This window comes from Macrotis lagotis, chromosome 4, assembly GCF_037893015.1.
Source record: "Macrotis lagotis isolate mMagLag1 chromosome 4, bilby.v1.9.chrom.fasta, whole genome shotgun sequence".
Taxonomy (NCBI): Eukaryota; Metazoa; Chordata; class Mammalia; order Peramelemorphia; family Peramelidae; genus Macrotis; species Macrotis lagotis.
The window spans coordinates 262606264-262624061 of NC_133661.1; the positions used below are offsets into that span (position 1 = coordinate 262606264).

Sequence of the window (17798 nt, forward strand, 5' to 3'; positions counted from 1 at the left end):
CAAAGATCGAGTCTATAAGTTTTGGGACCACTCACTGACCTAATCTCTGTATTGATTGACATGGGAACTTTGATCTGTTCTTTTCCAATGTGAACCAATTCATCCCTCCTTAGGCAACCTGATGACTTCTGATTTTTAATGCCCAATTTATGCAGACATCCTTAGCCCACTGAAGCTTAGAACTCTCAAACTCAAAACATCTCTGTCACCTGGCATTTCAGGCTACAAGTAGAATTTTTTATTCCGGCACCATTAATAAATTAAGCTTAAAAACAGTTTTATATGTGTGTATACATTTAATTATAATATATTCTGTGTAATGATCTTATAGAATTGAAAATCCTTCAGAGATAAGTTTATGTTTTGATATGTTATATTAAACATAGTTCTAATTTGAGTGTTGGTTATCAAAAGTTATACTTGACATAAGTTGAGTAGTATACTTTACTATAAATATATATATATGTACCAATTTATTCAAGATACTAAAGTAAAAATTTTACTTTTAATTTTTAAAAATTATTAGGTACAAAATAATCATTGTTATAATAATATTTTGTATGTAATAAATTTTCATAAAAATTGCATATGTATGTATATGTAGATTGGATGGAAAATCATTTACCAAATTTATTAAATTATTTCTTTATGTCATGCACTGTGTATATTAGTTCCCAGAGTACAAATAGAAAAAGTATATAGTCCCTACTCACAAAGAGATCACATCCTGCTTAAGAGAGATGATGAAGATGAGGATGAGGATGATGATGATGATGATGATGATGGCTTCCAGAACCATCTTCAGTCACCCTGATTCTTATATGGCCTCTGGACCCAGATAGTACTGGAGACAAAATAAGGCTGATGTTTTAGCCCAGCAACCCCCACTCAAATTCAGTTCACTTGCTTGTCCCTGATGTCATGGTCTTCTTCAAAAATGAAAGACAAACATCATCATCATTAACATCATCATCAAAATAAAAAAATATATAAAAAACAGTATTCTTTAAGATACAGCAATAGAGGAGTGGAGCCAAGATGGTGGCTGGAGGGCAGGAATTCCCAGAAACTTATTCCCCAAAAGACTCCAAAAGCCTTCAAATTATGACTCTAGCCAAAATTTAGAGGAGCAGAACACTACAGAAAGACTAAGTGATACAATTTCCCAGTTCAAGATAACTTAGAAGATCTGCAGGAAGATCTATTTCACCAGGACTGGGGGTTGGAAAGAGTCACAGAGCAGCTACAACACAGTGCAGAGCAGTGCAAACCAGCTCCAGTCTTCCAGGAACATCCACTGGACACCTGGGTCCCTAGGGGCACCTGGGTCCATGGCAGAGGGAGCTGTTTCCAGATCTCTTGGCCCAGGGCTCTCCAGCGACAGCTTGAAGGAGCAGTGAGAGAACTCTGCCTCACCAGAGTGAGCACAGAGTACTGGTCTTAGAGCAGCCCTGCAGTGAGAACCTGCAATGGGAAGCAGCGTATCTACCCAGAACTTCCAGAGCACCCAACCCACAGCCAGTAAGGGATTGTGGAGAGACTTCAGAGGTCTCTCTGCCCAAACTGGGGCAGGACTCTGCTGTTTGCCCACATTTAGATCCAGGTTGCAGTCTGGACTCCATACTACCATAGTGGAGCAGGGACCTTTCTCACAGCTCCAGGGCAGAGGGGAAGGTCTATGGTCATAGACAAAGCAGAGCACGGGCAAGAGAGCAGTCAGAGCCTCTCATAAGACATTAGAGGAATTAAGGTCCTTGTAGGATGTCCCAAAAAAATCCACCAAATTCTTGGAAATGTTGTAAATCAGTCATAGGCTGAGGAAATGAGCAAACAACAGAAAAAGAAGAATCTGACCATAGAAAATTACTTTGGTCTTATGAAGAATCAAAAAACACACTAAGAAGATGACAAAGTTGAAACTTCGGTATCTAAAGTCTCCAAGAGAAATAGGAAATGGGCTCAGGCAATATAAGAGTTCAAAAAAGACTTTAAAAAACAAGTAAAGGAGGTAGAGGAAAAATTAGGAAGAGAAATGAAAGGGATGCAGGTAAATCATAAAAACCAAATCAGCAACTTGATGAAAGAAAGACAAAAAAAAACTGAAGAAAAGAACATGTTAAAAATCAACTTAGGCCAAATGGAAAAAATAATTCAAAAGGCAAATGAGAAGAATCCTTAAAATGCAAAAAGATAAAAAAGCTCTCCAATGAAACTAACTCCTTCAAATGCAGAATGGAACTAAAGGAAGCCGATGATTTTGTGAGGAAATCAGGAAGAAATAAAACTGTACCAAAAGAATGAAAAATTAGAAATAAAATGTGAAATATCTCACTGGAAAAACAACTGACCTGGAAAACAGATCTAGAAGAGGTAATTTAAAAAGTATTGGGCTACTTGAAAGTCATGACCAGGGAAAGAGCCTAGGCTTAATTTTTCAAGAAACAATGCAGCAAAATTGCTCTGAGATCCTAGAAGCAGAGGGTAACACAGAAATTGAGGGAATTCACCAGTCGCCTCCTGAAAGAGATTCCATAAGAAAAACTCCCAGGAATATTATACCCAAATTCCAAAACTCCCAAGTAAAAGAGAAAATGCTACAAGCTGCCAGAAACAAACAATTAAACAACTGTGGCTATATAGTCAGGATTACACAGGATCTGGCAGTACAGAGTTTAGAATATGATATTCCAGAAAGCAAAAGAGCTTGGATTACAATCGAGAATCAGCTACCCAGAAAAACTGAACATCCTCTTTCAGGGGAAAAGATGGACTTTCAATGAAATAGGGAACTTTCAAAATTTAACATTAAAACAACCAAAGCTGAACAGAAAGTATGATCTCCAAGTACAGGACTTGGGTGAAGCAGAGAGAGGGTGGACAAGAAGAACTAATTATGAGGAACTTAATGATGTTGAACTTCATGTATTCCTGCACGGGAAATATGATACTGATAACTCATATGAACCTTCTCATTTATAAGAGCAGTTAGAAAGAGCATATATAGACAAGGCACAGGAGGGAGTTGAATATAATGGTATAATATAGTATAAAGATGGAATCAGTGGGAGATAAAGTACTGGAAGGAAGGTAAAGGAGAGGAAGAATGGGCTAAAATATTTCACATAAAAATCAAGAACAAAAAAAAGAATCAAGAAAAAGCTTTTGCAATGGAATGGAATGGGGAAAGGCAAAGGGGAATGAGTGAGCCTTCATTCTCATCAGAAATAATTCATAGAAGAAATAACATACACATTTAATAGGGTATAGAAATCCATCTTACCCTAAAGAAAAATGAGAGGAAAGGAATGGGATAAGGGGGAATGGGGGGTGGGGGGAGTGTGGAGCTAGGTGATAGAAGAGAGGGAAGACCATGAGAGAGGATGATCAGATACAACACACTTATGAGCAGGGACAGGGTGAAACGAGAGAGAGAAAATAGAATAAATGAAAGTGGGGAGGAATAGAGTGGAGGGAAATATAACTAGTAATAACAACTGTGGGAAAAGATATCAAAGAAACTTCTCTGGTGGACTTATGATAAAGAAGGCTACTCATCCCAGAGACAGAACTGATGGAATCTGACCACAGACTGAAGTATACTTTTTTTCCTCTCTCATTATTCTTGAGATTTCTCTTTGTTTTTTGGAGAGAGGTGGGTTATGTTTACTTTCTTTCACAACAAGGTTATTGTAAAATATAAAATAAATGATCCATAAAGGGGGAAAAAAAGATACAGCAACTGAGAGGAGTCAAAGCCTGGGGCCTTTAAGGTGCATTACTGAGAAAGGAAGATCTTGGGTAGGATATAAGTGGACAGGTTTAACGTGAGGCCATTGGAGAAAAGAATTCATCTGATTCTGGCACCAGGGCCCTGTAAGTGGTCTTTGGACAGATAAGATTTGTGTCCTGGAGAGAGGAGTATTGGAGAGTATCTATTAGAAGTAATCCTATGGTAATGCTGGGTAGAATTATTTGAAGCCAAATAGATAATAATCTTCCTTGGTTTGCATCTTTAATTTCTTTGGTTTGAAGAACTCCTAAGGGGGAACTCCCTCTAAGAAAGCATACTAGCTACTGTTTTTAAATTAAATGTGAGAGTTGCAGTAGCCATCACAAAGCTTAATAAGTAACAAGGTGGGATCCTAATACGAATCTTCTTGACTTGGGAGGTTACCATCCTAATACTAAAGCATGCCTTTATCTATAACTATATTATTTAAAAAGGGAGTAAGTTTTGAATTTTCAGAAAATTATGTGATTATAAAAAAATCAGTTTACATTAATCATATGAAAGAAGTTGATCTGTTTATGAGACACTTTATCTGAAATTTTGTCCCAGGGCTCATACTTGTATATACTTTTCAGGGATTCAAGTCTTTCTGAGAATTTACCTCCAATAATGCAGAGTTTAGAAGTTCTTCATTTGGGCTACAATGGAATTTGTAATTTAATCCAATTGCAGCTTAACAGACTAAGAAATTTAAAATTCCTTTTTCTCCAGGGTAAGTAACAATATTGATTTTTGTGAAACATTTTATTAGCAAATTAATCTGATTTTGTATTCTTACTTGATATTCTTAACATGGAGATGATATATATATATACATATATGTATATATATATATATCTTAATCCTGTTCCAATGTGATTTTGATCTCCTTTTCTAGGTCTTTGTAATTTTGAAAATTTTTTGAACCCATAGCTTGAAGATTATGAGTAATTATATGACAGTAACTATTAAAAACCACATTCTTGACTTTTTGTGGATCAGTGTTATGTCTAAGTGATTATGAGCAATAATTTTGTCTATGATGATGATACAATTCCAGTAATAGTTTATTAGCTGAATTCTCAAAGATATTTTGAGGTCTCTTTTTATAGGCAAGAATTAGTCATCTGTAAGCCCAAGAAAGGTAGCAAACTTCTGTCGGTCATGGCTTACTGAATATGCAGTAGATGCTATATTTTTACAAGATTCAGTATTGTGATAAAGAGTTTCTACTCCTTTCTTTTATATGAATATTTATCACTTTAAGTCCAGGATCCTCAAGGACAGCCATTCTGTAATTTCCATAGCCTGCTTCTGTATTACCATCACAAACCTTTCTCTTTTCACAAGAAAAATCTGAATGACTCAGGTATTTGGGGGGCACTTCCTTGTCGTTATGTTGTTAGCTGAGTCCATGCATATGTTACCCATTGTTGGATTTTAATTTTCTTATAGGCCCCATTTAGAGGTAAACCATTTTTTCTTATATTTGACAAATCTTGCATTGTTTACTTAGTTATTGTTCAATAATGTCTTGCTTCCAACAATATTTTCATGACTTCTTGACATGTTTACTATATGCCTCAAGAATATCTGTCAATAGTCTTCCTCCCTTTTAGTAATTATTATTAGTAATATTATTTTTTCCAGTTGCCTTGGGATAACTCCCATGTTTCATTAAAACTGTACAGGTTTTTATTATAATATTTTCTTAATCTGTCATGTTCAATTTTAGAATTACTAAAGTATACATTGACCAATATTATGAAGATATTAATTGCTTTATGAGCATTATTCCCATTTAACTTTGATTTCAGGATTATATTAACATATTCTGCCAGAGGTAACATAGCTCTAAAGTTTTTGTTTGACCTTGAGACTAAGTTTTATAAGTATTGTCATTTATCCATTGGTTCAATTTGATAACTAGATTCAAGCTCAGTGTCTTCAGTCTGTTTTCTTTAGTCTCCATTTCCTGGCATATATTGTGTTTTGCAGTTATTCAGCCTAAATTTTATTAAAAGAAAGATTCCAAAAAACAAAAAAGCTATTTAGTGAGTTATGGTGGGATTATTTTTTGTCATCTATGTATTAATAAGTAGGTAATTAATAAGATGTTCTAGTTTGATTCTCTTTTTAATTTGGAAGCCATATATTCTGTTGAAGAAAGTAATGAATCTAAGAACTTATAGAACTATAAAAGTTTTATCTACCTCCCTGGAAGATGCTACATTTTCCATCAATTGTACCTGATTGTGTTGATGATGTCATAGTTTAAATTGGTAAAAGTTTTTCTTTTCAGCATCAAATTTGTAGCATTTTTAATATTTTATATCTCAACAGTATGTGATTGAATCAGTTGTGAATTAAAGACGCTGAAACAATCAATAAATGTAAATGATGTGAATCTTATTGTATTTTAAGGTGATTTGTTTGATAGTCACCAAACAAGAATCACTTAGTCTTTACACCCTTGGTATTTCTTGAACACTCTTTGCTCTTCAACTAAAATTTTGTTTTCTTGTAAGTTTTTGACATAGCTGTTAGTGATAAAGTACAGAAAGGTTAATTGGTCTATATTTTGAAGGGTCTCAGGTTTTCTCATCTTTGTTTAATAAGTATGGAGAAACTTTTGTTAAGAAAGATGGTATCAGGTTTTTATTTGAAGAAGCTGTACATATTCATGTACAGCCTTGACACATTTGAACATATGGATTTTATCTGCACCCATCACTTGCCATCTATGCTGAAAAGCTTGAGTTTCAAATTTTTCAATTAAAGCATCATATCCCTCAGTTGAATTATTGATTATATTAGCAAAAAAAAGTGTTTTTTTGGTTTCTCACTTGATTCAACTTCATTTTAATGGTGAACTTCATATGACCCAAAATTTTCCATATCTTCATTCTTCAGAGGATCTTCTTTACCTGATTTCTTTGTTTATCAAACTTCTAATAGTAAAATTTCCAGTTGATATTGAATTGTTTTTGTTCTTTGCACTACTTTGATTCCTTATCTTTAGACTTTTTTATTTTAATCATTGATTTAAAGAATTTAGAATTTCTGATTTCTTTTTGGATTCCATTTCATGTTTTGTTTTTATTGCTATTTCTGTTGCCATTAATTGGGCAATATGGTCAGATTTTCAACTGTGCATGCCAGCTCAATATGGATGTAATCTTCCAATGACTTTCAACATTTCTTCAATGCCTCTTTCAAGTATTTGCTGCCATGGTGATATTAGAAGGTATTCTTTGATAGTGTTCCCTTTCTTCTTATGGTTCTTCCCATGGTGATAGCCAGTTTAATATATTGTTACTTACAAGTCTCAAAATGTTCTTACATTTTCTGACAAAAAACTGTGAGAAGTGTGTTTCTTAATCCTCATGGTAACAAATGCCAAATTTTATAAATAATTCTCTGTTTTTATAAAATAATTCTGCCATTTAGCTAAAATACTCAAAAAAACTTCAGAATTCCAGTTTAAGTATTCCCTTTTCAATCTCATTTGAAATAACATTGCTAGTTTTGTTATCATTTAATATTAGATGCAATTTATGAAGTTTTCATTAAATGAATTTTTCAGGAACCTTGTCCCTCTTTAGATTTCAGGAACTCCTAATTTTATTGCTTATTGCCTCTAGTTTAGGGAATTAATTTTTTATTATGATTGCCCAGTACTTGTCAGCAATACATCATTGTGTGAACTTGTTGTTCAACTCTTTGTGACCCCATCCATATACCATTGAACATCAATACTGGAATGGTTTGCCATTTTCTTTTTCCATTTAAGAGCAAGTCAATGCTTGCTCTTTCTACCATACCATGATATCTTAGCAGAGGATACTATTGATAAAAAATTATGTGAAACCCTTGTTTGCAAACTGGGAAGATGTTTACATTTTTTGTTATTATTCAGTTCTGTTTCAAAATGAAAGTAAGTATTCTTGTCTTTTATCCATTTCATGTACAGCTCAGATTGCTTGCTTCCATGATCACCATCATCTACACCACAGCATTTATAATGGAGGAGAACATAGGAAGAAGGAAACAAAAAATTGGGAGGAGATGGCAATGGATATTAATGATTCTATACCTAAGTAATCTGCCTTCTTGTATTGCCAAAATATGAAGTCCATTTATGTTGTTTCTTTGCCAGTGACTTCATTTCATGAAGGATAATCACTCTAGTTGTCAAGCATACCTGCTTACAGGAAGCACACTGAAACAATTTTGATTGAGATTTTGATAATTTACCATATAGTTAGTCATAATTTTCAGAAATTATTGCCCTTGGATGGATGTGAATAAGGATATTCCAGAATGTGTTTTTAGGCAAGAATAACATGATCTTTGAAGAGGGTAGGAATTTATAACCAAACAAGAGATAAAGAGCATTCTAAATTACAAAATAGATAATTTTGATTACATCAAATTAAAAAGGTTTTGCATAAATAAAACCAAAGATTAGAGAGAATGCAAAAAGCTGGCAAACAATTTTCACAGTTAGTATTTCTGACAAACAGGGCTCATTGAAAGCTTGAGTCAAATTTATAAGAATACAAGTCATTCTCTAATTGATAATAGTCAAAACATTAAGAACGGGCAGTTTACAGATGAAGAAATTTATATCTATATTAAAAAATGCTCTAGATCATTGCTGACTAGAGAAATGCAAATTAAAACAACTCTGAGGTACCATCTCACACCTATCAGATTGACTAGTGTGACAAAAAAGTAAAATTATGTTGGAAAGAAAGTAAAGAAATTGGGACGTTAATGCACTGTTTATGGAGTTGTGAACTGATCCAGTCATTCTGAAGGGCAAGTTGGAACTATGCCCAAAGGGCAATAAAACTGCACAACCTTTGATCCAGCAAAAATACCACTGCTAGGTCTTTACCCCAAAGAGGTCATAAAAAATGGGAAAAGTCCCACATGTTCAAAAATATTTATAGCAGCTCTTTTTGTAGTGGCAAAGACTTGGAAATTGAGGAGATGCCCATCAATTGGAGGAATGGATGAAGAAATTATGGTTTATAAATATTAAAAATACTATTGTTTAGTAAGAATTCATGAGTGACTGAACTTTAGAGAAACTTAGAAAGACTTGCATGAACTGAAGCTGAGTGAAATGAGCAAAACCAAGAGAACATTGATTACAACAACATTGTGAGTTTTAATGGATGAAGCTCCTCCAAGCAGTTCAGTTGAGCAAGGAGAATCCTGAAAGACCTATTATGGAAAATTCCAACTACATCCAGAGAAAAACTATGAAATCTTAATACATACAAAAGCATATTATGTTCACTTTTTTAAACTTTTTTATGTTTTTTTTCTTTTTTCTTCATGGTTTTCGCCCCCTACTTCTAATCCCTCTTTCGCCATAGGACTAATGTGGAAATAATGTTAAACACAATTGTATATGTACAACTTTTACCGGATTCTTCACCACCATGGAGAGGGAGGAGGGAAGGGAGAGTGGTAGAATAACTTTGCAAATGTATGAATGTTGAAAACTACCTTTGCGTATATTTGGAAAATTAAATTAAATAAATAAAAATAATAATACGTGAGCAGACTTTAAAAAATATCTAGAAAGACTTGCTTGAACTGATTCTGAGTGAAGTGAGCATAGTCAGGAGAACACTGTAAACATTAATAGCAACATTGTGAAAGAACAATCATTTGTCCTTCATCTTCAAAGATCATGACAACAGGGAGGTGATGTCCTGACAAGCAAGTAAGTTGAATTTGAGTGAAGGAATGCTGTGCTAAATCACCAGCCTCATTGTCTCCTTTGGAGCCATTTAGTTAGAATAGCCAGATATGAATCAGGATTAAGTGACTTGTCCAAGGTCATGCAGCTAGTAAGTGTTAAGTGTCAAGTGTCCAAGTGTCTGAAGCCAGATTTGAACTCCACTTCTCCTAACTCCAGGACTGGTGCTCTATCCATTGTAGCACCTAGCTGCTGCTGATCACCAATGATGGACTCAGCTCTTCTCAGCAAATTCAGTGATCAAGGATAATCCTAAAAGATTTGTGATGAAAAATGCCATCCACAGCCAGAAAAAAAATTTATGGAGTCTGAATGCAGAGCACAGCATGCTACGTTAACTTTTTAAAACTTCATTTATGTTTTTTTTCTTTTTCATGGCTTTCTCCCCCTTTAACTCTAATTCTTCTTTCACAACATGACTTATATGGAAATAGTTAAACATGATTGTACATATACAACCTATATCAGAGTACTCACTGCCATGGAGAGCAGGGAAAGAAAAGAGGGGGTAGAAAAAAATGTGTAACTCAAAAGCTTATAAAGGGGGCAGCTAGGTGGCGCAGTGGATAAAGCACCGGCCTTGGAGTCAGGAGTACCTGGGTTCAAATCCGGTCTCAGACACTTAATAATTACCTAGCTGTGTGGCCTTGGGCAAGCCACTTAAGCCTGGTTTGCCTTGCAAAAACCTAAAAAAAAAAAAAACCAATTAAGGGAGGTGAAGGAGAAATTGGGAGGAGAAATGAGAGCAATGCAGAAAAATCATGAAAACCAAATCAAAAGCTTGGTGAAAGAAATACAAAAAAATACTGAAGAAAATAATATGTTAAAAACCAGTTTAGGCCTAATGCAAAAAGCAAAACAAAAGGCAAATGAGGAGAAGAATGCCTTAAAAAGCAGAAATGGCCAGCTGGAAAAGGAGATAAAAAAAAGCTCTCTGAAGAAAATAACTCCTTCAAATGCAAAATGGAACTAAAGGAAGCTGATGACTTTGTAAGAAATCAGGAAGAAATAAAACTCTTCCAAAAAAACCAAAAATTAGAAGAAAATGTGAAATATCTTACTGGAAAAACAACTGACCTTGAAAACAGATCCAGAAGAAATAATTTGAAGATTATTGGACTATCTGAAAGCCATGACCAGGAAAAGAGCCTAGACTTCATTTTTCAAGAAATAATACAGCAAAATTTCCCTGAGATCCTAGAAGCTGAGGGTAAAATAGAAATTGAGAGAATTCACTGGTCACCCCCTGAAAGGGATCTCAAAAGAAAAACTTCCAGGAATATTATAGCCAAATTCCAAAACTCCCAAATCAAAGAAAAAATTTTAAAAGCTGCCAGAAACAGACAATTCAACTACCAAGGCTCATTAGTCAGGATTACACAGGATCTGTCAGCATCTACATTAAGGGCTCATAGGGATTGGAATATGATATTCCTGAAGGCAAAAAATCTTGGTTTACAATTGAGAATCAACTACCCAGTAAAACTGAACATCCTCTTTCAGGGGAAAAGATGGATTTTCAATGAAACAGAAGACTTTCAAACTTTCCTAATGAGATGACCAGAGCTGAACAGAAAGTTTGATCTCCAAGTACAGGACACTGGTGAAACATAGAGGGAGTGGAAGAGAGGAACTAACTATGAGGAACTTGATGATGCTGAACTGTTTGTATTCCTGCATGAGAAGAAGATATTGATAACTCATATGAACTTTCTCATTTATAAGAGCTGTTAGAAGGAGCATATATAGAAAAGACATAGGAAGGAGCAGAATTTAATGGTATGATGTGGTAAAGGGATGGAGTTAATGGGCAATGGGGGAAAGTACTGAGAGGAAGGGAAAGGAGATGAAGAAGAAGCTGAGAGATTTCACATAAGAATAAAAAAAAAAGCTTTTTTCAATGGAGGGGAGGGGGAAAGGCAAGGGGGAATGAGTGAGCCTTCATTCTTGTCAGAAATGGCTCAGGGAGAAAATGACATACACACTTAATAGGGTGAGGAAATCTGTCTTGCCCTGGAGAAGGATGGGAGGAAAGGCACAGGATGAGGGGGAATGGGGGGAGGGCAGGGGGAATAGGTGATAGAATAGAGGAAAGATCGAGGGAGAGGGTACTCAGATGCAACATGCTTTTGGACAGGGCCAGGATGAAAGGAGAGAGAGAGAGAGAGAGAATAGAATAAATGAGAGTGGGGAGAAATAGAGTGGAGGTACAGCTAGTAATAGCAACTGAGGGGAAAAACATTGAAACAACTTCTCTGGTGGACTTATGGTAAAGAAAACAACTCACCCCAGAGACAGAGCCATTGGAACCTGAACACAGACTGAAGTACATTTTTTTTCTCTCTATTCTTGAGATTTCCCATCTTCTTGGGGGGGGGGGGTGGTTATGTTTATTCTTATGTTTACTCTTATAACATTCAATTTACATGGAAACAATGTAGAGACTATTAGACAACCTTTGGGGAGGAGGGAGGAAAAATTGTAGAATTCAGCATCTTGCAAAAAATGGTGGGTACATATTACTATTTGTATATAATTGGAAAACAAAATGTTTAAAAAATTTAAAAAAAACTATAGATTGATGGGGCGGCTAGGTGGCGCAGTGGATAGAGCACTAGCCCTGGAGTCAAGAGTACCTGATTGGAGTCAGGAGTACCTGGGTTCAAATCCGGTCTCAGACACTTAATTACCTAGCTGTGTGGCCTTGGACAAGCCACTTAACCCCATTTGCCTTGCAAAAACCTAAAATAAAAAAAAAGAGTACCTGAGTTCAAATTCAGCCTCAGACACTTAATAATTACCTAGCTGTGTGGCCTTGGGCAAACCATTTAACCCCATTGCCTTGCAAAAACCTTAAAAAGAAAAAAGAAAACTATAGATTGATAGTTGAGCCTGGACATAGACCCACATCTCACACCCTATACCAAAATAAGGTCAAAATGGATACAGGATTTAGACATAAAGTGTGACACCATAGACCAATTAACAGACCAAGAAATACTCTTATGTGTCAGATCTATGGAGAGGGAAGAAATCTATGACTAAGCAAGAAATGAGTACATTATAAATTACAAAATGTATGATTTTGACTATATTAAAAAGTTTTGCAATAAAACTAATGCTGTCAAAATTAGAAGGAAAACAGAAAGCTAGGAAATAATTTTCACAGCTTCTGATAAAGATCTCATTTCTAAAATTTATAAGGTTACTGGGATGGCTAGATGGCGCAATGGATAGAGTACCAGCCCTGGAGTCAGGAGTACTTGAGTTCAAATCTGGCCTCAGACAATTAATAATTACCTAGCTGTGTGGCCTTGGGCAAGCCATTTAACCCCATTGCCTTGAAAAAACCTAAAAAATTTATAAGGTTACAAATCATTCCCCAATTGATAAGTGGTCAAAGGATATGAACAGATAGCTTTAAAATGAAGAAATTATCATATGGAAAAATGTTCCAAATCATTATTGATTAGAGAAATGCAAATTAAAACAACCATAAGGTTCCTCCTCACACCTATCAGATTTACTAAGATGACATAAAGAGAAAACTAATGTTGGAGAGGTTGTGGATGGATTAAGACATTAATGCATTGTTGGTGGAGAGCAATATGGAACTATGTCCAAAAAGCAATAAAATTGATCATACCCTTTAACCCAGTAATACCAGTACTAGGCTTATATCCAGAAGAAATAACAAAAATGGGGGGAAAAAAATCTCATGTTCCAAAATATTCATAGCAGTTCTTTTTGTACTGACAAAGAATTGAAAATTTAGGGGAAGCCCACCAATTGCCAAATGGTTGAACAAGTTATGGTATATGAATGTTATGGAGTACAATTGTTCTATAAGAGACCATGAATGGTCAAACTAGAGAAGCATGGAATGGATTACAGGAACTGATGCCAAGCAAAGGGAGAAGAACCAAGAGAACATTGTACACATTAACAACAACATTGTAAGATGATCAACCCTGATGGATCCAGCTCCTCTCAGCAATTTAGAGAGTTAGTTCAACCCTAGGAGACTGTCTATGGACAATGTTATCCCCTTCCAGAGGAAGAAAAACAATAAAAACAAAAACACAAAACACAAAACACAAAAAAATAACCCTTTAGAATCTGAGTGAACACTACATTCACTTTCTAAAATTTTCTTTTATGTATTTCTTTCCTATCTCATGGTTTTCTTTCTTTTCCCTTATTCCTAAATCTTCATGCAGAAAATGACTAATCTGTAAACATATTAAACACAAATATGTATGTACGATATTCACTAAACTGTTCACCGCTGAAGGAAGGGGTTGGGAAGGGAGGGTGTTAGGAAATTATGTAAATTAAAAATATGATTGTGCATGTGGATGAATGTTGAAAAACTTTCATATCGTGTAATTGTAAAAATAAAATAAAAAAAAGAATTCCTTGTCCAGTGATCAGTAAGTATATTGTTGGAGGAACTGAAAACTAATGTTCTTGCCATTAAAAAGTAAACAGTAATTTTAAAATAATAGAACAAAGAAAAGTTGAAGCTAAATAGAGGAATGACTCATAAGAACTAATTGATGAGTCATAGAAGAGTAGGTTTTATTGAATGTCCAAATACTACAAGAAAAATTTTCATGGGATATCTATTTGTGTCCCTATTCCCTAGGACAGTGCCTAACACTTTAAAGACTCGTTTTTATGTTATTTTATTTTAGTTTTCAATAATTTTCCACATAGACTTTTTTGTAAGCTTTTAGTTTGCACATTTTTCTACCACCTTCCTTTCCTTCCTTGCTCTCCATAGCAGTGAGCAGTCTGATACAAGTTGTAGATGTACAATCGTGTTTAACATATTCCCATATTAGTCATGTTGTGAAAGAAGAATTAGAGCTAAAGGCAAAAAAGAAAGAAAACATAAAAGTTGTTTTAAAAAGTGGACATAGTATGCTTTGCTCTGCATTTAGACTCGATAGTTTTTTCCTCTGGATGTTGATGGTATTTTCCATCACAAGTCTTTTAGAACAGTCATCAATCACTGAACCACTGAGAGGAGCTAAGTTCATCACAGTTGATCATTTCACAATGTTTCTGTTAATGCATATAATGTTCTCCTGGCTTTGCTCACTTCATTCAGCATAAATTCATGCAAATCTTTCCAGGTTTTTCTGAAGTATGCCCACTCATGATTTCTTTTTTTTTGACATTTTAACATTTTATTTGTTTTCCAATTATATACAACCCATCGTTTTTTCCAAGGCTCTGAATTCTACAATTTTTCCCTCCACCCTCACTTCCCCCACACACACAGAAGGCTGTCTGATAGTCTCTACATTGTTTCCATGCCATACATTGATGTAAATTGAACGTGTTATAAGAGTAAACATAAGAATAAAAATAAACCCCCTTCCCCCCCCCCAAGAAGATGAGAAACCTCAAGAATAGAGAGAGGAAAAAAAATTATACTTCAGTCTGTGTTCAGATTTCAATGTCTCTGTCTCTGGGGTAAGTTGCTTTATCATAAGTCCCCCAGAGAAGTTGCTTCAATATTTTTCCTATAGTTGCTATTACTAGCTGTACCTCCATTCTATTTCTTCCCACTCTCATTTATTCTATTCTCTCTCTCCTTTCATCCTGGCCCTGTCCAAAAGTATGTTGAATCTGAGTACCCTCTCCCTTGATCTTCCCTCTCTTCTATCACCTATCCCCCCCCTTCCTTCCCCCTCCATTTCCCTTTATCCCATCCCTTTCTTCTCATTTTTCTCTAGGGTAAGATAGATTTCCTCACCCTTTCTGATGGGAATGAAGGCTCACTCATTCCCCCTTGCCTTCCCCCTTTCCACTCCATTGAAAAAGTTTTTTCTTGACTCTTATGTGAAATTTCTTAGCTTCTTCTTGATCTCCTTTTCCTTCCTCCCAGTACTTTCCTTTATCACCCATTGACTTCATCTTTTTACTATATTATACCATTATATTCCACTCCTTCCTATGTCCTGTCTATATATGCTCCTTCTAACAGCTCTTATAAATAAGAAAGTTCATATGAGTTATCAATATCTTCTTCCCATGCAGGAATACAAACAGTTCAATATCATTAAATTCATCATCATAGTTAGTCCTTCTCTTCCACTCCCTCTATGGTTCACCAGAGTCCTATACTTGGAGATCAAACTTTCTGTTCATCTCTGGTTGTTTCAACAGAAAAGTCTTGAAAGTCCCCTGTTTCATTGAAAGTCCATCCTTTCCCCTGAAAGAAGATGTTCAGTTTTGCTGGGTATTTGATCCTCGATTGTAAACCAAGATCTTTTGCCTTCAGGGATATCATATTCCAATCCCTACAAGCTCTTAATGTAGATCCTGTGTAATCCTGACTATCGAGCCTTGGTAGTTGAATTGTCAGTTTCTTTCTCTTTGATTTGGGAGTTTGGGAATTTGGCTATAATATTCCTGGAAGTTTTTCTTTTGAGATCCCTTTCAGGGGGTGACCAGTGAATTCTCTCAATTTCTATTTTACTCTCAGCTTCTAGAATCTCAGGGCAATTTTGCTGTATTATTTCTTGAAAAATGAAGTCTAGGCCCTTTTCCTGGTCTTGGCTTTCAGATAGCCCAATAATTTTTAAATTATTTCTTCTGGATCTGTTTTCAGGGTCAGTTCTTTCTTTATTTCACATTTTCTTCTAATTTGGGGGGTTTTTGGAAGAGTTTTATTTCTTCTCATTTCTTGCAAAGTCATCAGCTTCCTTTAGGTCTATTCTGCATATGAAGGAGTTATTTCCTTCAGAGAGCTTTTTTATCTCCTAGCTGGCCAATTCTGTTTTTTAAGGCATTCTTCTCCTCATTTGCCTTTTTGTTTTGCTTTTTGCATTAGGCATAAACTGGTTTTTAATATATTATTTTCTTCAGTATTTTTTGTATATCTTTCACCAAACTTTTGTTTTAGTTTTCATGATTTTTCTGCATTGTTCTCATTTTGCCTCCCAATTTTTCCTCCACCTCCCTTAATTGTTTTTCAAAGTCTTTTTTGAGTTCATCCACAGTCTGAGTCCATTTTCTATTTCTCTTGGAGGTTTTGGATATGGAAGCTTCAATTTTGTCGTCATCTGAGTATGTGTTTTGATCTTCAATGGAACTAAAGTAATTCTCTATGGTCAGATTCTTCTTTTTCTGTTGTTTACTACTTTCCTCAGCCCAAGAATAATTTACATCACTTCCAAGGCTTTGGGGTTGTTTTTTTGGGGGGGACACCCCACTGGGACCTTTATTCTTCCAAGGTCTTATGCTCTCTAGCCTGTGCTTTGCTATGTAGATGGCTACTCCATACTTCCCTCTGCCCTGGGGCTATAAGGAGGGATCCAGCTTGGTTATTTAGTATGAAAGTCCAAACTGCAATATCTGAATGTAGGCAAACAGCAGAGTCCTACCCCAGGGAGAGCAGAGAAATCTCTGCAGACATCCCTTACCATCTCTGGGAGTGCAGGCTGCTTTCTTCAGATTCTCGCTACAGATTCTGTGACTGGTGCTCATCACTCCACACTCATTCTGGTGGAGCAGAGTTCTCTCACTGCCCCTTCAAGGTGCTGCTGGTGATCTCTGGGCTGGGCTGGGCTGCACTGCAGCTGCAGCATTTTTTCCAACCCCAGATTCTGGTGAAACATATCTTTCCTGCAGAACTTCTAAGTTATCTTGGACTGGGAAAATGTATCATTCAGTCTTTCTGTAGGTTCTGCCCCTCTAAATTTTGGCTATAGCCCTCATTTGTTTCTTTGGAGTTTGGGGAGTAGGAGTTCCCTGGGAAGTGCTGCCTTCAGGCCACCATCTTGGCTCCTCCCCCATTCACTCATGATTTCTTACAGAACAATAGTACACTATCACATTCATGCACCATAACCTTTTCAGTCATTCCCCAGATGATGGGCCTCCCTCCAATTTCCAATTCTTTTTGTACATGTTTTCCCTCTTTTTCATGAGCCCTTTAGTATATAGATGTAGTAGGGGATTGCTGGATCAAAGTGTAAAGCACATTTTATGATGCTTCAGGCATAGCTTCAAATTGTCCTCAGAATGTTTGGATACAACTCCACCAACAATGCATTGGTGTCCCAGTTTTCCTACATTCTCTCCAGCGTTGATCATTTTCTTTTATTGTCACTTTAGTCAATATGACAGGTGTGAGGTGGTACTGCAAGAGTTGTTTTAATTTCATTTCTCTAATCAATAATGATCTAGAGCATTTTTTCATATAACTACAGATAATTCTAATTTCTTCATCTA

General features: G+C 35.7%; 1 protein-coding gene across 7 annotated transcripts in view; it reads left to right on the forward strand.

Annotated features, from left to right (window-relative positions):
* The window catches only part of LRRC9 (leucine rich repeat containing 9), a 195131-nt gene that overhangs the window by 138623 nt on the left and 38710 nt on the right, over positions 1–17798 (forward strand). For all 7 annotated transcript variants that reach the window (XM_074235927.1, XM_074235928.1, XM_074235926.1 and 4 more), the window contains one exon: positions 4366–4502. In XM_074235927.1, coding sequence (XP_074092028.1) covers positions 4366–4502 — 137 coding nt within the window. The remainder of the gene's footprint in view (positions 1–4365; positions 4503–17798) is intronic.